General features: G+C 39.6%; 1 protein-coding gene across 1 annotated transcript in view; it reads left to right on the top strand.

Moving 5' to 3' along the window:
* Positions 1-25,838, top strand: part of myom3 (myomesin 3) — a 49,677-nt gene that overhangs the window by 18,904 nt on the left and 4,935 nt on the right. Inside the window, exons 9-28 of the mRNA XM_063878972.1 lie at positions 556-693; positions 778-939; positions 2,955-3,096; positions 5,099-5,298; positions 6,917-6,970; positions 8,394-8,521; positions 10,705-10,888; positions 11,545-11,719; positions 11,835-11,956; positions 13,073-13,260; positions 16,358-16,484; positions 19,282-19,463; positions 19,676-19,790; positions 20,506-20,662; positions 21,327-21,433; positions 21,708-21,752; positions 21,977-22,113; positions 24,189-24,333; positions 24,778-24,837; positions 25,366-25,433. Coding sequence (XP_063735042.1) covers positions 556-693; positions 778-939; positions 2,955-3,096; positions 5,099-5,298; positions 6,917-6,970; positions 8,394-8,521; positions 10,705-10,888; positions 11,545-11,719; positions 11,835-11,956; positions 13,073-13,260; positions 16,358-16,484; positions 19,282-19,463; positions 19,676-19,790; positions 20,506-20,662; positions 21,327-21,433; positions 21,708-21,752; positions 21,977-22,113; positions 24,189-24,333; positions 24,778-24,837; positions 25,366-25,433 — 2,636 coding nt within the window. The remainder of the gene's footprint in view (positions 1-555; positions 694-777; positions 940-2,954; positions 3,097-5,098; positions 5,299-6,916; positions 6,971-8,393; positions 8,522-10,704; positions 10,889-11,544; positions 11,720-11,834; positions 11,957-13,072; positions 13,261-16,357; positions 16,485-19,281; positions 19,464-19,675; positions 19,791-20,505; positions 20,663-21,326; positions 21,434-21,707; positions 21,753-21,976; positions 22,114-24,188; positions 24,334-24,777; positions 24,838-25,365; positions 25,434-25,838) is intronic.

Here is a 25,838-nt window from a genome sequence, read left to right as displayed (position 1 = left end):
TCTGTAGGTTGCTTTGTGCAGTTTCTCTCAATGCCCTAGTGAGAGAAAAAGTAGGGAGGAGGAACTTGCAGAGTAAAGGAACAACTGAGTATAAACAATGGTATACAGACATCAGCTTTTTTTTTACAGTGCTGTTGAGATGATGGAATGAGCTCTCATTTCTTATCTTCAGGAATCAGCATACATCTTCCTGACTGCCACTTACCTGCTGCACTTCCTCTGCTTCCCCATTCCTCCACTCTTTATCCGTCAAACTTCTTTCCTTTGTAGTGACCCAGAGGAAGTCTCTGCATCAAAACAAAATGATTACCATGTGGAATATATGTTTATTTTTTTGCTGCAATAAGGCTCTATCTGGAGTGAGCACACTTTTCGATATCAATATTTATCTCTGCCAAGCACCAGTGAGGAAAGCGAGTGTGTGTATAATGATGAAACGTGCTTCTCTCCTTATCATTTTTCTTTCATAGCCCTCACTTTTACTTTTCTTCTTATCTCACTGATTTATCTGCCAGTTTTACAGCTTTTTACTTCTCTTCCACCCCTACATAATAGTGAAATATGAGCATGCAGCACAGTTTGGCAGCACCTTCCCCCCAACATGGGCGAGAGAGGGTGACTGCTTTACCCTGCAATGCACCTTCACCTCGGCTCTGTTGCCCTCCCTGCAGGATGTCAGCTGGTTCAGAGATGGTGCGTACTGTTAAAGATGAACCAGATGTTTGACCATTTAAATGCATACTTAAGGTTTTCAGTTCATTGTTTTTCATTTCTCAGGCATACAGCTGCATCCGTCCAACACTGTAGAAATTAAAACAGTTGACGACAAAGCCTCCATCACTTTTAAGGCTGCACACAAGGAACTTGAAGGTGTTTACACCGCCCAACTGAGGACCTGTGATGAAATCCAGGAACATAGTTCTTACGTTTATATCGAAGGTAAGGACATATTTTAAATAGTAAATGCTTTTTCTTTGGTCCTTTACTAATAGCTTTGGTGTCAGGTGTTAAGATGTATGTTTCTGTGTTTGACAATAAAGTGATAAATATCTTGGCAGTAAAGGCGCAATCTTGAACCCCGGACATAAAAGAAGTCCCCATGCAATGCCACTTTTTCCTGGGCTGTCATGAAAACTGTGACATGATTGAAAGTCATGGATAGGCTAGTAAGTTAAAGTACAGCTGGTTGGGTCAACTCTAAATAACATTTCTGCAACATTTAGGGAAATATGCTTATCCATTTTCTGGAAAATAGCTGAATAAGAAGATAAATACTCTCAATAGTTTCACGAAGCTTTGCACAAAGACTGGTGAGAATGGGGAAAAGATAACTCTCTGTAAACGTTGTATGTCTCCCAGTGCTTTTAAAGTTCATTTAATAGCATTATGATAAACATTGTTGTATCTGACATGTTGCTAAATGTTGATTTAGAAATACGTGCCTAAAACAAAGTGTAAAACACACGAGTTGTGGTAATATATGGGGTTAAGGTGTCTTGTCATGACAGACAGCCCAAAAAGTCAAACAACTCCTTTTAAGATGTTGTTTGTATACATTTGCTCTGGGCAGGCATGTAAATGGCTGTCACACCGGATTACATCAGAAACCATTCAAACACTAAATGGTATTTCTAAACAGCCTGCAAAGCTGCCTTTCCAGTGGTCTAATTCTGAGAAAGCTGTCAAAAGCTTTGGAGTGACCTCCAGACTCTTGCTCACAAAAATAACTGTGTTTTTGGAGGAGGTCATAATTTTTTGTCTGAAGCTGGATAAATTGTGTTTTAGACTGAAACCTAAACTCCAAACAATATTTGTACTAAACAGAAATTGGTGCTACTTTCATTTCCTGTCAGAAAATGTTCATAAAGGGGAAATTGCTCCATCAATCAAGCTGTTCCTCTGAAAAGAGCTTGTTAACTTTGTCCAATGAAACTATATATTCTTCACAGACTGCTATTTTCTCGCCAACATTGTTTTCCGCATGCAAATAAAAGCCGAGAACAACCCTCACTTGACTCATCAAACATTTGAAATGTGTCTAGGCAGCTCTGCAAGGCGGCTTGGCATCTTTCAATATAATTCTAGTGTATTGCACCTTAACCACCACAGTCAAAGTATAATGTGCACTGAATTATTCATGAACTTGTTGATCTCAGTGCCCATACATCAGATATTAACATATTCTCGTCCAAACACACAGATGTATGCAAACCCTTTAATGCAAGGTGAATATTCATGCAAAGCCTCTTTAAAACTGTCTATCCCTCTCTTATTAAGGAGTTGTTCTTTTACAAAACTAGGGCTACTAATTAGGAATCAGCGGTATTCCTTGCTTGTGGGTTTTCTCCTTCATTCATTCGTCATATTTGCATTACAAAAAAGGCAGTACAGGAGAGAAACAACAAATGAGAGATAAAGAGGAAAGGAGGGTAATGCAAATTTAAAATGGGAAATCAATGTGCTTGATGTTTTCTTAAGTCTTTTGTTAAAAGAGCATCTATTTGCAGCCTCAAGGAAAGGTGTTGGGAACACATTCGATCTCTTCAATCCGCTTAGCAGAATTTCCTCATTTATTTTTCTGCCTCATCGCCGTCTCTTCACATCCTCTGGTTGTGATTCCCTAGAATATATTGAGTAGTGAATGTTAATATACATCCTACGGCCTAGGCCATCACTTTTCAAATAATGTATGGAAGCCATGAGCTAGAATACCTTATATATACATATTTCAAAAATGACAATGTCCTCTCAATCATCTGTTGTTGTTGTTGTTGTTTCCTCTTCTGCGTCCCTCTTCCTTTTAAGATTCTCATTTGTCTTTGCCAAACTTTTTTCTTTGCCCCCTTGGACTCATATCCATCTTCTATTTGTCTAAATCCTAATTTTTTCTCATTTTCAAACACAATATATCTGCAGTTTTTCTCCTTTTACCGTCTGTCCTCCCTGTTCTGCAGATGCTTCAGCCGCAGTGCTGGGAGGCCCTGCCTCTCCTCTGGCCGTCCAGGTATCTGACGTCAACAAGGACTATGTCTTCTTGACCTGGCAGCCCCCCAGTGCTGATGGAGCCTCACCTGTGGAGGGTTACTATGTGGAGAGGTGAGGATGGACTTGAATCTCTGAATTGTTTTTGGAAGTTTTTAGGACTTCAATCTGATTATCAAACTAGTGGTGAATTTGTCCAGCGTTTCATTGCTGTTTCTCCTTCATCATTTAATTTGCATACACAATGGCAGCGGAGAGATGAGGTAATAGAAGGAGGGTAAGAAATTTAAAGGGCAATTATGGCTCCTTAAGTGAAAAAGATCTATAGAAGCCTCAAAAATTTGTAACCATCGACTCTCAATCGTCTTACGATTTCTCATTTTTTCTGACTCATCCCGTAGTCGTTCACATCCGTTGTGCCTAATCATTGAGATGAATGTATTATTAGGCTGATTTTAATAATTGGGATGGGTCCTTTTCATATAAGCAATTCTCATTCTGTTCTAGTGTGTTCTTTCTGCTCGTTTTTAGTCTACGCAATTTTTTTTGTCCCACTTGAATCATATCAATTCCATGTTAATCTTCATTAAACAAAATTTGCATGTTTGTCTCCTTTCCGTCGTCTCCCTGTCAAAAAGGGCTGAGCCTAGCTTTTGGCCGTCCGTGTTTCTACCCAGGATATGCAAGTTTGAAGCCATGTGCCTATGTTAGTCACCTTTTGTGATTTCCCAGAGTGAATACAGACTTCAAATAACATTCGAACCACTTACAGCTTCTGTAACATCTGGAAAATGACAAAGGTTTGGATCAGCAGAGACATTTAAAGAAAAAGCCCGTGGAACATTTTCCAATATAATAATCATAATTAGCAACTCATGATTAGTAACGCAAATTTACCATGCTGTTACACAAGACACAAAAAAAAAATTGCGGAATTGATTCATCAAAATCTGATTTGTAAAAGTTCCCCAGATGCTGAACCAGGGTTCATTTATTTTGAATTGTTGCCTCATTAGCAACAAAGAGGTCAGGTAAAATGAGAGAATTGATGAAAAGTTTTTCAACTGGAATTGATTTTCCATTTCCATGATTAATCAGCACAAAGATTTCATCTGTTGCATTTATATTTGTCTTCATTCAAATATCTTATTTTAGATTGAATCAGCCATTTCCTGTATGACATGTCAACAATTGGACGTACAGTAACACTAGCTTTGCTTTGCATGCTGCCGGTAAGGAAATTAGATGGGGGCAGATGATGGGGGCAGATGATGGGGGCAGATGAAGATGGCGGAAATGGAGGGCTGTTTGTATTTGTTTGGCAGAGTTCGCATGAGATCGATGGTGTACACGGTAATTATCAGCCTTGGACACTATGTCAACAGCAGAGTCAAAGACTCCTGCAGGAGAACAGATGCTGCACTTATCACCAACACCAATCAATCAGGATGTCTGTACAGATGTGTGTGTGTGTGTGTGTGTGTGTGTGTGTGTGTGTGTGTGTGTGTGTGTGTGTGTGTGTGTGTGTGTGTGTGTGTGTGTGTGTGTGTGTGTGTGTGTGTGTGTGTGTGTGTGTGTGTGTTGTGTGTGTGTGTGTGTGTGTGTTCATTCGAGTCTGCATTTTCATGTTATGTTTTTTTTTCTGAAATGGAACTCATAGTTCTGTGTGTTGTGGTCGGGCACTTCTTCTCTTTTCAGTTTAAAAAATACAATTCCTGAATGTTTTTGGTTTTAGTTGAGCAGAGGAAAATGTAAGATACCTCCCAGTTCCCTAGCAACCACCCTATGGTTAGGAAACTGCACTGTTTTCAGTCTTTGTTTATTGCAAGTGGTCACAGTTCGACATGGGTTCTGTATCTGAGCTCTCAGTTTACTTTATACTTTTTATTTTGCTTTAATGCCCATTATTTTTCACCTGATGCTTTCTGTTTACAATGAGGGTTTAAGTGAAATGTTCCGACTTGTTGTTGCAAGAAGTCTTGAAAAAATGGTAAGATAATGTTACACCCTGTAGACTGCACCCAAAGATGTTCATGCATTTTGTTATTTTGCTATATATTTACCTCTTAGTCAAATGTCTTTCTTACAATCTTTTTCTCCCCCTTGTGTCTTTCAGATGTGTTCTTGGTGAGGGGGAGTGGGTGCGCTGCAATGTGCATATTCAGAAAATGTGCTACTACCCTGTGTCCGGGCTAAAGGAGGGAACTCTGTACCAGTTCAGAGTTCGTGCTGTGAACCAGGCTGGAACAGGATGCCCCTCCGAAGCCACCGAGCCGGTCCTCACTGCAGACCCCCTGCAACACACCAGGTCCACAGGTAACACAGTGACAGACAAATTGCCATCTAAAAAAAGACATCAAAGCTCAGGAAAACAGAGCTAAAGAACAACACAGCTTCAGGTTGAACACACCAACAATAGCACTTTGTGATTGTAAATATGGGATTTGAGCATCCGTTTTAAACCTGAACCACTATTAAGTCAATATGCTGATCATGAAATCTCCACAAATGTATTCAACCTCATCTAGTACCCACGTACGCTTTTCAATCAGAAAAAGCTATTAAAAACAGAGGTGTGCTTACCCTGTGACCTACTCTGTGATCTTTACCAGTTCCCTTATAAAAAGTGAGTGAAATAAACCGAAGAAACAAACTATCCCAGCTGTAACGCGACATTAAAAGGCACCACCTTTTACCTTATTTTACCTGTTCATATTGATATGCAAGGTTCAGCGGCAGTCTACTTCATTAATGCTCATACTATTTATTCGTGGCACATCTGAGAAGATGAATGAGCATGTGGTGCAGTGAGAACGAGCGTGGCCTGCTGTTAATCCCCACAATTTGATTCCACACGTGGCTCCATGAAGCTCTGATGATCCAGATTAACAATCGCCAAAACTCTCCAATCAATGACTTACCTGTCACTCCACCAGTCCTTGACAAACATTCTCAAATGTTTTTTTCCGCTCTAACAATGGTACATTAATTGGGTTGAGATCTGGTGACTGTGAAGGTCAAAGCACACGATTCACATCTTTTTCATCTCATCAAACTATCCAATGACCCCTGGTGACCTCGATTGAAGCATGCACAGTCATTATTTTTCCCCTACTCATTTATTCAAGGTTTTTAATATGTCACCCACTTGCATGTGCCACTACAAAGAGCATCAGCAATGTGTGAGTGACTCATCCCTGCTGCTCGTTCACCTCATCTGCCTCTGTTGCAGTGTTTACACCTGCAAAGCCATCAGCGCTACAGGAGAAAAACAGAGAGATGTGTGTCGTGTAGTGTGTTGATGTGGACCTCCTTTCCTAAAGCCTGAAGGTTCCTGCACCAATAGATTCTTAACAGCGTCCTGGAGTGGGACATTTTGTTCATTTAAACGATTACTTTAAAGGTATTTAGGTTTTAAATACTTTATAAAGCTGGGGATGCCAACAATCGAAAGTGGTGTAACGTAGGGCATAGAGTCTGTGTGTGTGTGAGTGTGTGTGTGTGTGTGTGTGTGTGTGTGTGTGTGTGTGTGTGTGTGTGTGTGTGTGTGTGTGTGTGTGTGTGTGTGTGTGTGTGTGTGTGTGTGTGTGTGTGTGTGTGTGTGTGTGTGTGTGTGTGTGTGTGTGTGTGTGTGTGTGTGTGTGTGTGTGTGTGAGTTGGAGGACAGATGTGCTCTGGTCAGATGCTGCGGATCATTAAGCACGATGAAGGACAAGCAGAAGGTTGACTTGCCTCCAGCCGCTCTCCATCCTTCCATGTCGCTCTCTCTCACCTCTCTCTTCATCTCTGGCTCTCGTACCAGTGGCTGCTCCTCTAACATTACCACTAATAGTGTTATCATGGGCTCCCATATAATTTCATTACCCAGATATGACCGTCTTCTTTATTCCCTCTCTCCCCTACCTGTCTCTTTCTGCTACCCCCCATTTCTCAGTGGTCAAACTAAGCAGAGGGAGGACGATTACCATAACAAAAGATGAACTGGAAGGTGAGAATGACATGACATGTATCATTTGGTCACAAAATGATGCCTTTTTGATCACGCTTTATTCTAAACAGCATTAATGATCTCCGCGTCTGAAGGCTGCCCCTTGTTCGTGGCTTAATGCATTTTTATATTATATAATTATCAACAGGCTAGAATCACTGTATGGTTGTGCATTTCTTCCAAATGCAGAAGAGAATGAACGGTTCCTGTCTGTGTTACTGTGAATGCACAAAATGGCTCAAGGTGGTGCAAAGGATGTGAAGAGGACTGATAACCTTGGCAGTGTAACTCACAGACAGAGATAAAGCGAGAGAAGGGGGACGAAGGAGATGTGTTTGAACAGACAGACAGAGAATAAATGTTGCAAAATCAGTGCATTCAAACTTCTTTTATTCCACTTAAATGGAGCACGTGTGTGTGTATTAGGTTACATTTGAGCAACCTGCTGTTTCTCAGGCTTGCAATGCAGTGACACATGAAACCGTAGAATCCAAAAAGATATACACAAACATCATACCTGAAACTAAAACTAGTTTTGTTTTCATCATTTTGTTTTTATTCAAGCACATTGTATTTCGAGTTAAACCAATTTTGAGGTTTCAGGCATTTTTATAGAGGCCCACAATAATTATATGAATAATATTATCAATATAACAATTGCCTCTCCTTGAGCCTAAATCTGGTTTCTGTAGCTGCATGTTTATGATCATAGTCCTTCTGTATTTCTCTTCTCTCCCAATATGGATGTAAACAATTGCCCTCCACTTAAGCACTTTAACTTCACAGTCATGGTTTCATTTCAAGTCCAAAGTGCTTGAGTGCAAAGATACTCCGTTGAAAAGTACTTCCTTCAAACTCTATTGTACACACACACACACCGACACCGACACGACACCGACACCGACACCGACACCGACACACACACACACACACACACACACACACACACACACACACACACACACACACACACACACACACACACACACACACACACACACACACACACACACACAGGGTTGCTGCTTCTACCAGATCAGCACCTCTCACTTTCTCCCTGATCCTCATTGCAGCTCTTCAGGGGATCACAAAAAGACTAGACTCCCAGAGAGACAGCCAGTCACATTTGGAAAACTTTTAGCCAAATCTGAACACTTCCATTGTCCTTGAGTCACTTGGAGAGACATTTAAAGTGTGCTGACTCGAGACTTTTCCATCTATGTTATCCATTATACTTGTGTATAAGGGATGGAGGTGAAATTTGGGGCAGCAAGGTAAATCTTTCTCATTGTGTGGCTGACTCAAATCCATCAGACAAAGCATTATATTTCCTCATGCAAAGCACTTTTTGGACACTTTTTCTCACTGAGCTTGTTATAACTTTTTTCCTCATCCGCCTCCTCCTCCTCTCTGTGCTCTGCAGGTGAGGTCAAAGCTCCGTTCCCTCCTACAAACGTCCACGCATGCGAGGTGAGCGACACCTACGTGGTGCTGAGCTGGAGCGAACCTGAACCCAGAGGCAGGGAACCTCTCACCTTCTACGTGGAGCGGGTCAGTCTTTACACAAAACACATGCACACACACACGCACACACACACACACACACACACACACACACACGCACACGCACACGCACACACACACACACACACACACACACACACACCTCGGATCCTTGTGCTTTCTTGCAGATTTCTTTCCCTGGTTTCTCTTGGCCAACGTGTGCAGCAGTAATTCTTTGAAGTTTTCCCCAGTCCTTAAAGTGATGCAATACTGGGGGAAAGGGATGATGGAAATCAATGGAATGGAGTTTTGATTGATCAAAAAAGCTCCTTTACTTTCTCTTCAGGTCTAAAAAAGCCTAAAAAGTTCTTAAAATAAAACTCAAATCCAAAGTAATGCTTTATTCAGGTTGTTGTAAAACAGGCTAGCTGAATGATTGAAAAGAGGTTATCGCTCTCAAGCTGTTTTAGGTCCCTCTATGTTAATCCATATTCCATATTTAAATTCCTGAGAGCCATGCCTTGAAAGAGGGAAATGTGTTGGGTTTTTTTTGTTTAAGCTGCTGTAATTGATACTTTTATTTTTTTAAATGACTCTTTTTGTTGTTCCATTCAGCCTAACATAGCGTTTTAGCGTCTTTCAGCTCATTGTTTTGGTTTTACTGCAACTTAACTGTTTACTGTGGTGTCAGTTTGCCAGATACCACCTTGAAATGAATGCTAATGTTACTCGGAATATACTGGATGAAAAGGAATGACAACCCAGCCGCCCCTCACTGTGGAGCTTTTCCATTAGTATAGAATTCAAGAAAACACACGCCACACACACACATCTACAAATAAGTATTCACCACGCTAATGCAATCAGACAAAGACATGCTCTCTCTTACACACAGAAACACTTGAACAAGAATAAATATATTCAAACACTAACCACCATTGTAATTAGTAATAACTACACACCCGCTGAACACAAGGATCCATTTTCTTGCATCATCAGTTCCTCTCGTCACTCGCTGGGTTTGGGCAGTCCGGTGCTGGAGCGAGAGCCAAATTAACAGCAGGCTCCTGACCACAGCACTAATTAAAGAGGCAGGAGGAGGACTCACACATACACACACTTCTACCAATGTGGTGTCAGTTTAAGTTGGAATGTGTGGACTCATTAAAAGTGAACAGACCTTGTTGTTGCTCTTTCGTGCACTGCACTCGCATCGAGTTAAAAGCTTATTTTAGTTCTAAATTCCGGTGCAGTGTTTCAATTGCATTAAAGCAATTTCTATAAAAGAAAACTCAACTTCAATTTCATTTCTATATCCAATATATCAAAGTGTCTGACCGTTTCTTTTCTTTTTTACAACAATAAAGGCTTTCAGCTCTCCAATATCAACCCAGACACCAAACCGCCTCCAGCTCCAATAATCAAAAAACTGCCACAGGAAATATATTTTTATTGGAATTTTATAAGTAGGGTAATAAAACTGTCAAATCTGTCAAAGGCATCTGAAATTACTGAAGTCTGCTGCTTCACTTCCGCCTATATAATGAAGGGAACATTCAAATATCCCTTTCGCCCTTGAGCAAGCACTTTATAGTCACAGATTTTTTTCAAAATACCCGCTTTCCTTTGCCTTCTCATACAGGGAGTTAGAGAAGCTAATATCTCAGTGGAGAAGAAATGTAAATGCAGATTAGGAAATAGACAAAGTTAGCACTATAGCATCATTAGCCAAAACTATTCATTTACAAAGATGAAGAAAAGATCTCAAGATGAGTCAGTGGTTGTCCACAATGTATCTTAATAATGAAATATATCATAATAATTCATTCAAATATGTGTTTTCCTTTTAAGTGTGTTGTTTTCAGTGTTTTATCAATGAATTGTTTTATACATCTTACCTTATCCCTTGAAAAGCGCATTTTCGTATGTTTTTGCCTCCTGAATCTGGATACTTATATTTCTCCCCGCAAGTTTCTTTGCCTATACCTGCCAATATGTATTACTCTTGTCCCTTTTCTGCACGAAAAGTGGCGACTTACTCCAAAACTATACTATCTGCAGTCGATTAAAGAGAGCAAAGTGTTGTACAAAATCAGAATGAATTATGGGAGTATTTGGCAGTCTTGGCAGGTACAGTCCTCCAGCCTATTATGAGCATGTCCTTGAGATATATATAGTGCTTTTAAATCTTAGTGGAGTTTTTCTTTTTTTAAATGTTGGACTCGGTTCAGTCCCTGGCAGGGAAGAGCAGCTGGGAGATGGCCAGTCTGGAGGTGGAGGTAAACTCTCCGCGGTTCCCGGTGCTCGACCTGGTAAAGGGTCAGCAGTATCGCTTCAGAGTGCGCTCCATCAACAGGTGGGGTGTCAGTGACCCCTCGGAGCCCAGCGCACCCATCTCCCTGGGAAAGCAACAAGGTGAGAAATGTGCTGTGCGCCGTGCTTTGACTCTGCCTCTTGTAGAGGTCGATTGCATTTTGTAGTAGTACTCTACTGTAGTTGTGCACACGTAGATGATCCTGACAGCTTGTGTTCACCCTGTTTGTTTGTTTTGATCGTTTAACATCCTGTAAAATCGTTCGTCTGGTTGTGTTGGGTGCACAATTTGCAGTTATTCCTTAAGATTAAAAAATAATAGTGATATGGGATTATGGGGAGTTTTGCAGCCTGTCACTCAATTGAGCCTGGAAACAGTTACAGTACTCATAGTATTTCACTATTGCAAAAATACTATTTTAAACTCATACATGTTACTGGATTAAACATGCAGAGGTATGTGCTCAACATTATTATACATTGGATTCTAATCATTAGGTTTTTAACATACATTTAATGTGTAATCTAGCTTAGTTTTGGTTCATTTGTTAAACATGAGTTAATTGAATAAGGTATTTTAATAACCTTTTTATTTGATGATTTAAAGCAAAATTTAGAGGATTTTCACAAAAATAAATACTGATAAGTTACTATCTATCATCGAATGAGGTAATGGTTCTTGGTCAAAGACAATGAAAGGGTGATCTTCAGGAGGCGTTAGTGCTTTTTACCTGATGCCTTTGCCTCTGCTCCGTCAGGGGCGCCTGCTGCTCCTCACTCCGTCATGGCCATCAGAGACACGGACACCTCGGTGCTGCTGCAGTGGAAGGAGCCCCAAGATAAAGACGACATCCTGGGTTACTACCTGTACTGCAGCGAGAGAGGCAAACAAGACTGGAAGACTGTCAACAACAAGCCTGTTACTAAAAACAGGTGACGGGCACAGATATCAAAACTTGGTCTCAGAAAGTGTTGTTGTAATATTTCTGATTGGCCACAGGAACGCATGTTGACGCACGTTTACTCTGCCTGATCTTCCTCCCCTCAGATTTACAGTCCACGGCCTCAAGAACCGACAGGAATATGTGTTCAGGGTGAAGTCTGTGAGCCGAGCGGGAAACAGCAGCTATTCGGACGAGTCTCCCCCCATCCTCGTCAAATCCGCCATATGTAAGTGAATCATCAACGTCTCTAAACAAACTTCAAACGTATTTCCTTAAAGGTTTTAAAGGTCACATTCAAATGAAATATTTCAGTGTTGAAACTATGAATCCATGCCCTTTCTTGAACGTTTTAACAGATGCTTTATTCTGAAAGATATTCAACGCTACAAAGCGATGAATAGAGATAGAAACATGTTTTGTGTTTGGTTTAAGCCAAAAACACATCTTTTCTTGTGAGGTCAAACATTTTTACTTTTTTGCATTGAAAGCCCTGCCAACTTCTAAATTGTACGTCTCTTTTTATTGAGCGTCAGGTAGATTCTTAAGAACTTTATAAACAGAAGTATTTATGTTTGAAGTTTTCTTTCATAGCCTCAGGAGCCTTTTCTGAGAGTGTATTCTCTGAATTTTTTAAAACGTCTAAGCTTTATAAAATATTTTCACCTTTCCACACCTTTTACCCTCGACATGTTTGCTGCTTTTCAGGTAAAATAGAATAGAAATATTATGTTTTTTACTCAAAGTTGTTCAAAAAAGAAGGCGTGTGTAGGCGCGAGTAGCTTTTCATGTTGTACCACTGCTACTGCTATGTTCTTGAGATTGCGCTCCTTCACATGTCACTCTGTATATGTTTTGTTGTGTAACCTCCACCAGATGACTGAAGGATGTATGAACTTCTTTTATTGGGATGGTTTCATACTTTAGCTTTGTGGAGACGTACCTGACGAAGAGCTTCTGACCCCTCTCACTTCCTGTGTTGTCGTCTCAGATAATGTTCGCTATGCAACCCACTGTAAAGCGCCATAATGATGACTCATTTCGCTCACTACTCACTCACCAGAATACTCTCACATCTACTCTGCCACTCAGCCATTACCTGAGGATAAATGGCTGAAGCACAACTCTTTGTGAGGCATTCCTATTTTAAGTAGAAGGAGTTTAATATTTCTTTCATTCTCATTCGGGGAGGCTCAATATGGGCCTAGAGTTATCCATTTGCAACTCTACTCGGTCAGGGAGTTGTTAGCATTTTTCAGTCTATTTTGCAAGAAAACTGCCTGCTGAGATTTTCTCTTCCATAACCTACAATTTCTTTTATTTTTGTTCTGTTTTGTTTCTGCAGCGGTTCCCTCCGCTCCCTCTGCCATCGCCCTGCTGCTGTGCACCGGGTCAGAGATGGTGTTGGGCTGGAGGGCCCCTGCCTGTAACGGGGGAGACCCTGTGCTTGAGTACTACCTGGATCAGAGGGAGAAGGGTGGGGAAATGTGGAGAGAAGTCAACGTGAAGCCGGCCAAAGAGAGGCAGTTTAAGGTCAGAAATGCTCCAGAAGTGTGCAATTACGGTTCAGTGTGATACCAGCAGCATGTCAGTCTGCCACTCCACCACTTTAGTTTAGAGTGGAATATCTCGAAAACTCATAGGTGGATTTCTATCATTTCTTTTACAGACATGCATTGGGCCCACAGGTTGAATCCTAATGAATTTGGTGAACCTGTCAATTTTCCTCTTAACGCCACAAACAGGCTGTGAAGAAATACTCAGATAGTTTACTCAAATACTCAAAGTAGCATAGTGTAGAAAAACTCTGCATTCACAAAGTTACTCAAATAAAAGGTTTAAAGTATTGCTATCAAAATATAATTATGATACTAGAAGTACTCATTATGAAGAATTGCCCCATTGTCTTTCTGTGAAACATCTTCAGCCCAACACGATGCACAACAGTGTCTTTTCTTTTCACTGACACGTCTATCAAAACAAACTGTTGTTAATCTAGTTTTTTTGATGAGGAAGAAAATGGTTAGAAATCCCATTGTAAGCACAACAAAGACACTTCTACTAATCATCCTGCCGCCAATAAGGTCTAGCGTTTTAATATAATCACGCTACTATAAGTTACCTCTGCATTTGGAAGTGGCCTGAAAACAATGGAAGAATTGGCTGAAGCTCCCTCATCCACATTGGCTGTGTCACTAGGCAACAGGCAGTGTCCATGGAGACCTGGAGGAAAGTAACATCTTTAACCTGTCTCCGGGAGATTACAGGTGCTCTGTAATTAGACATTGTGCAAATGTGTTGTATGTGAGTGTTTTTTTTTTTAGCTCCTGGGGAAAAACAAAGACAAAGCCAATTAGAAAGGAAATGACTGTATGCGAAGATTAGCCAAACACAATGTGAAGTTCAGAGACGTGAGGATCGGACACCCCTCTCCTCCCTGATGGAAACCTCTGATGAGAACATGTAGCTCCCCCTTTTAGGAAAATTAGTAATTTCACAACCTGAAATCCTCAAAGAGCATTCTTCACTTCTCACATTAGCTGTTTTGTGTTGTTAGTCAGGTTGCTTACCTCCCGGATTTAACATTTGATAATAATGTAATATTGTTCATGTTGCTACAGGTTGGAGTTGTGCAGAAAATGTTCACTTTGTCATTGAAGCTTTTAAATCTGTGGCTGTACCGATATCTAGGGTCCTGGTTCTCTACAACAACACAGCAAACACAGTATACTGTACACTGATAATTCGATTAAGCAAAAGCACCAAAACAACACTTAGGAAAACACAATTACAAGTACATGCCCTCTAAAAGAAGTATTATCAGTACATGTGCTTCAAGTATCTGAAGTGAAAGCTCATTCTACAGAAAAAGGTCCACTGAGTGATATAATATTATACATCATGTTTTGATATTGTTAATGCATCAATGAATACGCAGCATTTCACTGCTGTGGTTGATCAAGGTGGATGTTGTCAGGTAGTTTTATCTACTGCTTGTCAACCTTAGCGTTGCATGGGTCACTAAATAAGTTTTCAAGAAATCATTCAGGGTGAACGAAAGACCAAAGACAACGTTCTGCTTCACAAGTTAATTTTCACTTTTTAGACTCTTTTACAGTTTCGCTTTTTAATGAAAGAATTGATGCTTGCGCCTACTTTCAGTTATTTAAAATCAAACTACTAAAGGAGTTAAGTGGTTTAATGTAACTTCTAAGAAGTCCTAGGTAGATGAAACATGAAAAAGGGCCCACCAAGCCAAACATGTTGTGGACCACTGTTTTATTTTATAAGCTTCCTGACCTGCAATGTAACTGTTATCTAAAGCGCTCAGATTAATGAAGGAATTACCATATTTTCCTCTGAAATGTAGAGCACAAGCAAAATAATCCTTAAATCAAATCATTTGAAAGTTGTGTAGTATAAATGTTAGTTAATTCCGATCACTGCCGAAATAAAATACAAATGGGTTACCAGAATTGCTATAATGTGAATAAGTTTGTCATAATAAAAGTCAGGTCATGATTTAATTCCATGCCTGCTCATATCACTTTTTGAATCCAAAAAAGTTCCCACTTTAAGACAAAAAATATGTTTGAAATTAATCATATGCAGCCTGTTCGCCATCTAGTGGATGACGACAGTACTTCTGATTCATTTTGGCAGACAACCTTTGCATTTGTCTTGCAGGACTTACTGTATATTGATCAGATAAGACTGTTGTCGTTCTATCTAAATTTGGTTAGGGGAGGATCTATAGACAATGAAGGGGGTGGGGGGGAATTAGTTTTTAGATAGCGTTTGCTATAACTGTGAAACAAGCTCCCTCTGGTTGAGTCAATTAGTGGCAGGCAGAGAGCCTGGAGCAGCAGCACAAGTTCACAACTGTTCACCGAGGTAATATGGGGCTTAAAGTCTAAGTGGCTGTGAATAGGAAGATCGATTGACAGATCAATATGGCTGAATCCCTTCTCTTCCCAAAGCCAAAGTGTGTCGGGGGCTCAACAAAAAAAATGCTGTGGCAGCAGCAGAGCTAATACCTTGTTAAATGCCTGCTTGAGTATGGAGGGGTGTTATTGTACAAACAGGGAACTTTTCTCACCTTTACAAAGTGCTAACTGAGCTCTGTTTCTCATCAAATCAGCCACAATGCCAGCATGAATTACTTTTGCTTTAAATGTAGGAAGGAAGTCTTTACAAAGCATATACCTTTTTGAACAATGCTAAAAAAAAAAAAAAGCTTTGAAAAAGGATTCAGTCAGATGTTAACTGTCAACAAGAACAATTAAAAATCACTTGTAAAACATGGACTGTATAATAATAAAGACAAAATACACAATCCATCCAGACATATCCCACAGGATTTTTGGTTAACAAACTTAAAAAACATAAAACAAAACATTATTCTAAAAATATCAGGGTTTGGTCAAATAATTGAACGGAAAATGTCACCTTTTTTGGTGATGATTGTTTTTAAATCTGCCTACTTCATAAGAAAAGAGTTCTTTAATGCAATACTAAAGACCTTTGACTTAAGTTAGATGTGAGATGTAACACATTTAGGTTTGTCTGATCACTACTCACATTTCACCAGAGTTAATAATGTTTTTCCATGCCTGATTTATATTCACAGGTTTGTAACCTGACCAGTGGAGACTTCTACCAGTTCCGTGTGTTTGCTGCCAACATGGCCGGCGTCGGGAAGCCCTCTGAAGCCAGCGAAGCTTTCCTGTGTGAAAAGTGGACAATGCCAGAGCCAGGTGAGGAGACAATGTCCCTTTCAGATTAGTTCATGAAAGTGGAACATGTTTAACTTCAGAAGTCACTGAAAAGATGTCTATGCACAGCTATTTTCATTTTAAAAGTTGAATTAATGCACACAAGAGAACTCCTGCTTCACTGACAAATCCCTTTTCAGTGCAGGTACCTTGGAGGGTTTTAGTTTTCCACATCACTCTTGTGCTGGGTGCATATTTGACCAGGATGTGCTTCCATATGCTTTGGTGAGCTCAGAAACGTTCCTCCTTTAGTAAATCGTTTTTTTTTAAAGGCATTCTAACTGTGCACGTACAGTATGTCTTTCTGCACAGTCAAGGTCAAACACCGAAGTGAAGCAACCATAAGATGTTCTGAGTTTGGGGGGATGTTAACTTTAGAGATCAATAGTCTCCAGATAACTGATTAATTCAGAGCATTGGGTATTTACCTGACCTGCAGATTTTGCTAACGGCTGTGAGTTCACAAACTAAAGGTTTATTGACTCCAGCTTGGAGAGGGAGGTAAGACAATCCATCAACTGGAGGATCCATTACCTTTCACTAAGAGTTCTTTGTAATTAAAAGGGCACACTTAAAAATGCAAATGGTCATCTCATAACAACAGACAAAAACGGGCTATTTGCATATTACGCCATTAAAGTACAAAATGGAGATAGAGGTCAGCAATCTGTAGCTGAAACAGAATCTAAAGAGAGTTTGAGGTAGGTACTGGAATTCATTATTTGTTGAGTATGTTTTGTCCCTTAATATTGCTTTGACTTGTTAGTATCTATCTGTGCTGCTGAAGGGCCCTTGAGCAAGACCCCGATCCCATTTTCTGATGCGCTGAGAGGTGGCGAACAAAAACAAATGAGCAAATAAAGGAAAGATTCAACCTTTAGTTGGTTTGAATGAAATTAAATATTACATTTTCCATATTAATGTTAAAATATTGAACATAAATGTGTAAATCCTGTGTTGTATTGTTAAAAACACGTGTCATCATGTTTACTTTCCGTGATAAAAATGATATATAGTGTTGTATTTGCATCTTTACGACAAGGCACTGTGTCTTTTACAGCCTTTTCGTTGATAAATGTTTTGTTTAAGTCTCTTTATAGGAGAATATTACCTCTATATTAAAATAGAGATCACATGAACAGGAGGTATTTTCAAGTATTCATTCCCTAAGAATATCACATAGCAAAAAAAGACATGAATGGAAAAAGTCACATTTTTAACAACCCCTCATTACTTTTGACTAGACAGAAAATCAAGAATGTGTAAGTTTGTAATTACAAAATAAACCTGAATCTGGAAATGCATTATTATTACAAACACACATTCTGTATTTTACACACACACAAACCCACACACACTCGCAGACTCACCGATAAAGGGCCTCCATTATGTGGTGGTTCAGGTTCTGGCCCCGCTCCTATCAGCCTCTTGTGATATTAATATTGAGAATGGAGGGATGCTCTCACATTCAAGCCACATTTAAAGCGCAGCTCATTAATCTCTGCAAATGGGCTTTCCTCTGTGCCATTAATAATTTAAAAGTGACCGAAAATCCTTTAGGAAATTAACTACAAAGTGCCGGCAGGGAGTCCGTGGGGGTAGATTAAGAAATGTGACTGTACTCATTTGGACTTCACTATTAGTGCTGATTTGTTTTGTTATGACTTCCCAAGAAATCCTGTTCAGTTAATCTCTGATATGGTCACTGAGGGAATATCTATTTGTATTATAGCTGACACACTCTGCACTTTAAGATCTCCTGCCAAAATCCCTGACCCTTTTACACAGCATGTTTATGACTATATTCTATTCATTATTTGATATAACATTCATTTAAACTAAATCAGATGAGATTACATTAGATGTACTTTATCGATCTTTAATTGGTAAAATGATTTTGTTACAACAGCAACAGTTTAACTAATGGCACAAGTTAAACAAATTCAATGAACAGTAAATATATACATCCACAGTAGATATATAAATATATCTATAGATGATTTTTAGAATACCTTAAATAAAAATTAAAGAATGAGTTAGATTCACTATGGTAGACCAACCTACTACTAAAAGGGTTTAAAGGGGCCCTATTGTGCTTGTTTTCTGGTTTCACAATTGTATTTTGAGCCTCTACTGGGACATGTCTCCATGCTTTAATGTTCAAAAAGCTCTTTATTTTGCTCATACTGCCTGTGCTGCAGCACCTCTTTTCACCCTCTGTCTGAAACCAGAGCCCAGTCTGCTCTTATTGGTTAGGTGGTTGGCCCTTTTGTGATTGTCCCGCCCCTTAGCCTATCACGAACAATGTGTTGGAGCACGAGCCAAAAGAAGTGTGAGTGTTACATAGTGATGTTACAGAAGTAAATAAAGGAGTCCAATGGAGGAATTTAAGGGCAGGGGGGGGGAGTGTGTGAGAGAGAGATTCCCTCTTGAGGGAACAGAGGGATTTTAGCCCTTGCAGACCATTTACATGCACAAAAACCTATATAACACACTACAGGAAATGGAAAACCCCAAATAGCCCGTTTTAACATGGATACTGTATACATTACCCGAGCGTGCAAAGCAGTTGCAATGTTTTAAAAGTTCAATTTAAAAGCAATGTGGTGGAGTGTGAGTACAACTTGTGCTTATTTTTCAGGTTTATTGGAAGAGAAAACAGTTTGGTTTAAAAAAACTAAATCTATGAAGCTATGTCTTCCCTGGTAGCCAGAGATGAGGTGTTGTATAGTGTTTTTGCTGTGAATTATTCCTGCTTCTGCTCCTGCTCCTTGTCTAGGTTGCCCCTATGACGCTGAAGTCAGGGAGGTGAGGGACAGCTCCCTGGTGCTGGTGTGGGCCTCTCCACTGTACCAAGGTCAGAGCCCGGTCACTGGCTACTTCCTGGAAATCAGCGAGGGGGACCAATCAGACAACTGGACTACTCTGAATGAAAAGCCAATCTCTGACACCCATTACAAGGTAGTGAAGTCAGAGAGTTTTACAAGCTTTATGTCAAGATAACAAACATTTTAATCAGGATGGAATTCCTGTATTGTTTATTTATTATTATTATTATTATTATTGTAATTTATTCATCATTGTAATCCCCCCCTGCTCCAGTATCTCATTCCGTTGTGTTTTTGTGGGTCCAATAGTCTGTAAATATTTGATGTGTTTCTCATGACATCCAGGTCTCAGGTCTTCAGGAGGGTCACACCTACCGTCTCCGTGTGGCGGCTGTCAATGAGGCTGGAGTCGGTTCTGCCTCCCTGCCCACTGAGCCCGTCACAGCTCACACCTCACCAGGTCAGCCATCATGCCTACAGAAAAATCAATAGTATGATTTTTCTTTTTTTTTTTAAATCCGCCTGCCAGGCTTGTTTTAGGCTCTGGACCTAGGATATGATAATAGGAAAAGCACCCACTCCCCAGTCTGTGGAGAAGTTATTTATTACGACAAGCTTTTAGGGATCTCTAGAATCCTCAATATACACATACAACATGAAAAGTGCCTTTAAAGGATTAAGTTAACTCCTGTTAGCCTTCTAGCCGAGGGCTTAGTGGAAAGAGAGACACTCATTCTCATGTCTGTCTGTTGAATATGAAACGGATGAGGGAGACAGTTAGCTTAGCTTAGCATAAAGACTGGAAACAAAGGAAAACAGATGAATCTTTCCAAAGACTTCTGACTTCAGCTTTATATATATCAGACAAACGTGAGAGTGTTCAATCTAATCACGTAACTCTTTGCAAGGAAACAAATTTCCCGTCATTTTCCAAATATAATCTTATATGTCCATCCTAACATTTTTATTATTTTCAGTACATGCAGGGTGTACAATTACGGGATGCATACTGCTAAAAGAAGGTTTTAGAAGAAAAATATCAGGGCATTTTTAGGATAAAAATAAAATAAAGAAGTACAATAGAATACACAGGGGATGCAGGAGATAAATCAAATTAATTTCTGCGATTTATTGTTTTGTTTTTTGCCATATTCACCCACTGTTTCATCTTTTAGGTGCAAAAAACATCCAGATTGGAGTGGACGACGATGGTTTCATATTTCTCGGCTACGAGGCTGAGGGGACGGATGAGGAGAGCAAGTTTCTGTGGAACAAAAACTACACCGAGCCCATTGATGCACAAAGAGCTCACGCAGAAAACACGAAGAGCGGGTACGGCATATGTGCAGCATGGACTCTACGGCTTTGCTTGTTTGAATCCAAAACATCTTTGGCAGTATTCAGGAACAATAGCGGATATTTAGGAGTGCTTATTGAAGTTGTGAGAAATTATTTTTACCCTTCCATTTTTCAGATTTTTTTCTACATTTAAAAAAAGAGTTTGGATAATGTTTTGCAAATCACAAGTACAGCATGTCTCAAGTCTTTGAGTAATGAGTCGTAAACATTGTCTACAATGTGACTGTTGTTTTAGAATTTGGTGTTATGTCCAAAGTCATCAAATGTCGGACTGTAGTTTCACAAAAGTCCACTCCTTAGATTTTTAGATTCAAAACACGTGGAACAGACCAATTTAATGGCTGTGTAAAGCACATTCTTTAAAGGATTTCTCACTGTGACCCCCAGTAAAGGTCTGTCTCTTTTAATTTTCCCATTTCTTAGTTTGAGGGTAGCAGCCTTCCCTCTTTCCCACTTATTGACTCTTTGTTAAATACTTTGACATTTTAGCTGGAGGACAGACATGATGACAACACTATTGGGACAGAAAGATAGCTAAAACAGCAGCTACATCAACTGGTGCTGAAGGGCGAACAAATAAACAAGAGTCCCAAGCTTCTCCATTGACCCCTGTGTCTGCATTCAATTTGTCGGTCAGGTCCGTCCTCACCTTCACAGACCCCTCGGAGGAGGATCTGGGCCTTTACACAGTGGAGATGAGCGGCAACCCAGACCTTTCATCCAGCTACGACTTCACCGCCGAAGGTAAACTATAGGAGAGCTTATGAAACTGTCTTGCCTAATTCAAAACTTTTCCTCAGGCACATCGACAACAACAGTTCAGCATCAATTGTGGCAGCATGAAGAGCATCGGACTTTTAATTTTAAGGGTTATCAAGTTTTTCCCTCAAGCAAATAATTATGCCTCTCACAGCCACTTCAACAAGGTCACTGGTCTAACAAAGCGTAACGATCTCAATCAACGTTCAGCTCCTGTCAACATTTAATTAACCTTCAGCTGCTGTTTTCTGCTTTGCAGACCTTGAGAGACTCAAAGAACTCAGCTGGAAAGTCAGAAACCCATGTACGTACCAAAGACACTCAGAGAATGTTGATCTGCTGATGTCGAACAGAAATATTCTTTATTTTAAAGCTAGACTTTAAGCTGGTATCAGAGTCATTTTCTGCAGTAACCTTGATTCATGTATAAAATTTGGTAACGGTTGACATGTAAATAGAGCTAACTAAAACACATGGTGTACATACAAAGCTAGAGCACATCCTGTAATGCTCTGTGTTTGTTTACAGTGATTGCTTTGAAGTCGGGCTGGCAGGTGGAAGTTTCTGAGAAAGGGGACGTTCGTCTCTGGCTTCAGACTGAGAGTCTGAGTGATGATGCTGAGCTACGTCTCATCTTCAACGACAGAGAAATCAGCAGCTCTCCGGTAGGAAACGCTGCGCTGGTGTTCCTGCAAGACTGGTATTATGAGCAGGGATCTAACCCTGTCAGGATTTTATTTCCACAGTTCTTTAAAATAGTATTTCTGGATAAAGACACAGTGATGCTTATATTCTAGTGTTTCTTTACTTCAATGAGGATGTGGCACAATCCTTTAATTGTGGGTCTGCCGCTTATCTAGTTGCTGAATTCGTAGTATTTCAGGACAGGATATGATTGATATTTTTAAAAGATTGTACAAGATGGGTGTGAGGCCTACTTGTGCAAATCATTTCACCACTGCAAAAAAGGGTTAATGTTTGCAGAACACTTCAGGTTAAGTTAGGTTAAAGAGAGTTACGTTGTGGTAATCACTGGACCGTTCTTACATTTCCCATGTTTGTGAATAAGCAGTTCCATAAACTTGACATTTTCTGATTATCTTCTCGGATGGTTTAGTAATTAAAATAAATATTTGAGGCCCAAAGAGTTCAAACTCTCCAACATATGTAAAAAGAAAAGCAAAGATGTCCCGAAAAAATAAACCTAATGATATATTTTGTGTCATTTTTTCTTCTTTACTTCATGATTAAGCAACTTACAACCCCTCAAGTTTATTACGTTATGATATTTTGGACTAAACTACCTTGTATAAATGACACAGATCATCTTCAGTAAAAAGTTATTTGGATCTCAGTGCTTTTTCCACCGTCTTAAAAGTAATATTCAGTCTGTAAATCTGTTCAGAACTTTCCCTTTTTGAAGGTTTAAATACTAAATTTAAATATTTCCAGTCAGGTATTTAACGTGCAGCTCTCAAGTCTGTCTGTTTAGGGTTGAAAACATTTAACTCACAGATGTTATGCAACTTTACCAGGATACATTGAATTTGCGTGCACCTGCATGCAGCTGCGATTATGATTATTAAGTCACTATGAATCCAAAACAGCAATTAGTGTTTTGATGAACTTCCAGGAAGGCAACAAATAGAGGCTGCCAACAGGGATGGAAAGCAGGTGTGCACGGCAGCAGGAAGGTCTGGAAACTGAGCTAATAACACAAAGTCTGCGAGGCTTTAGGTGAGCTTAATGTGGAGAAGGAGCAAACATCTGGAACTGGTGTCCGTTTTGGTTAGATGCCCATAAAAGTAAAGACATTTAAATGATCACGTATTATATTGAGTCTCTAGCACTGTAGAAACTGTAGAAATATAAGGAATGATATGTAAAATATATAAAGACATATTGATAATACACACATTTCCACTCGTCCTATTGCATCTTTTTTAAGTCGATCTGTTTGTACACTTGTTTCACATTCTTCAACAATGACCTCTAAATTCATTTACATTCATAAAACATCTCTATAAAAGCCTAAGATATTTGCAACCAAAATAAAAAAGCAATTTCATAAACAACCTAACCCAATGATAAAATAATGGAGTGCTACAGCAAGGACGGATATGGAAAGTAGCGCCGAAGTGATTTCACCTGCCAATTGGAAAGGCGATCTAAACCAAGATGGCTGAAAATAAAACAATATAATCATCAAGGAACATAAAGTGATGTGAACAGGCCTCTCCAGCCCTTGCATGCGTTATGACACCAAGCTGCAATGCTTTCAAGTTCATTGAACCGTGCTCTGATATGTCCACAGAAGGGGAAAGCAAACACAACACAGTATATTTATCGTGGGGTCACAACTCTGTCAGAAACATGTGTGTGTTTGTGCGACTGTTTTATATCCAGAGGCTTCCATTTCATTCCTATTTGTTCCATTATTTCTCCATATCAGAGCTCCATCTGAATAGTACTGATTACATGTTATTTCTAAATGATCACAGCTGAGGTTTGCAAATTCAAAAAGCCATTTAGCTGATTAAGCCCCTTGGCTTGCCGTGCATCACAAACCACATCCGAGGCATATCAGGACATGCACTTTTCCTGATGAATACAAAAGTCATAAAAATGAGTTTAAAAAGCTGCTTCCTGTTTGTATGTGTGTCTCTGTGTGATAGGAATAGGAATATTTTATTTACTCTTTGTGTTTTGTTAATTTAGACCCTCCTTCTGTCTTCCGCAGCACCGTAAGATCAACTTCGACAGGGCCAACGGTCTGGTGGAGATTCTGTTTGACCAGCTCTCTGCAGAGGACGAGGGATCGTACACAGCGCAGCTGAAGGACGGCCGTGCCAAGAACCAGTTGACTTTGGTGTTTGTGGATGAAAGTAAGAGCGGCACCAATAAGCCGTCGTTTTTGGTTTTTTGTTTAGTACCAGAGTGAGAGACAAGTACAAATGTACAGGAACAATAGAACAGAACAGGCATTGAGACGTCAAGTTAGCTCAATAAAGACTTACAGAATAATCTCCAAGAGTGTCATTTAAATAAAGTCTGTTGAATCACTTTCAATAAACAAAGTACCACAATGGTTACTAACGGATGCTGGTTGAAGACCTTTCCTCCCTACACTTGTTTTTGGAGTGCAATTCATTTTTCAAAATAGAGACAATAAGCTAAGATAATATACATTTGACTGATATCCGTATTATTTGTTGAGTTTATTTTGGAAATAAGAACCTTTTGGAGTTAGGGTTAGTACCAGGTTATCTTTGATCTGTTTGATTTCACTGTTTTGTACTCCTGTGTGATATTGTTTGTGTCTCTGTCAGAGTTTCGTCAGACGCTTGCCCTGGTTCAGAAAAACCGGCGTGACCATAAGAGAAAATCTGGTAAGAACCCTCCAAACATCAGTAACATACTCTTTTACTAAATATGCTTACATCTACTAGTTGCAAAAGCTTTTTGACATAAATTGAAAGAAAAATCTGCAGCGTAAAGAAAGATAGGAAGTTTCCTGTGCCACTGAACTCTGTGTTTTCCAATGTGATAAGGAGAGATTTACAACTCTTCTGTGTGCAGAGGCCAATGTCCCAGTGCCTGCTTGTGTAAACAAACCGTCTCACACCATGTCAAATATTCAAAGTCCACATAAAAGACAGTTTGTCCATCACCTGCAGACTAACATGATGCAAAACAGATATCATAGAGGGACATGTTTATTTATTTCATGTTAATATAAATTGTCCCACTCTTATTTCAGGCAGCTTTTGCTGTCAGTACTCTCGTGTACCACACAGCCATAATTGCTGTAAATTGCTGTATTATGATGCAAGTGTGTTTCATCGGTTGCACTGAATACATTATGGTCTGCTGGCCACTGTTTCTTGATGGATAATCATGTCTTCTGTATTCCCAAGGACCGTATTTCGAGGAATACTTGTCATGGAGTGTAAATGAGGATTGTGAACTAATTATAAAGTGCAAGGTACTTTTTCTGCATCCTAGAGATTAATTGTGCTAATTTCCATATGCAAACTAACCTAACATCATATTAAGAGCCTGGAAAAATTGACACATCATTCACAGGCAAGTTAATGTTCGACTTGTATTATTAGATAAATGAATCATTTGTCATGTTAGGGGACTTCATTTAGTGGTTTTTGCACACGTAAACAAACAAGATACAACATATTAACTAGTGGACTTTGGACAGGTTTTATAGCCCATGATCAAAGAGAGGCTAGCAGTTTCCCTCTCTTCCCAGTCTTTATGCTAAGCTAAGCTAATAGTTTGTGGATTCAAGCTACATATCACATGGACAGAATAACAAGCGGTGTCTTTTTCATCAAAGTCTTTGCACAAAAATGCACCTTCCAGAAATATAAAAACC

This window comes from Eleginops maclovinus, chromosome 3 (assembly GCF_036324505.1).
Source record: "Eleginops maclovinus isolate JMC-PN-2008 ecotype Puerto Natales chromosome 3, JC_Emac_rtc_rv5, whole genome shotgun sequence".
NCBI classification, from domain to species: domain Eukaryota; kingdom Metazoa; phylum Chordata; class Actinopteri; order Perciformes; family Eleginopidae; genus Eleginops; species Eleginops maclovinus.
Note: the sequence above shows the minus strand (reverse complement) of the source record. Positions and strands in the feature narration are given on the sequence as shown.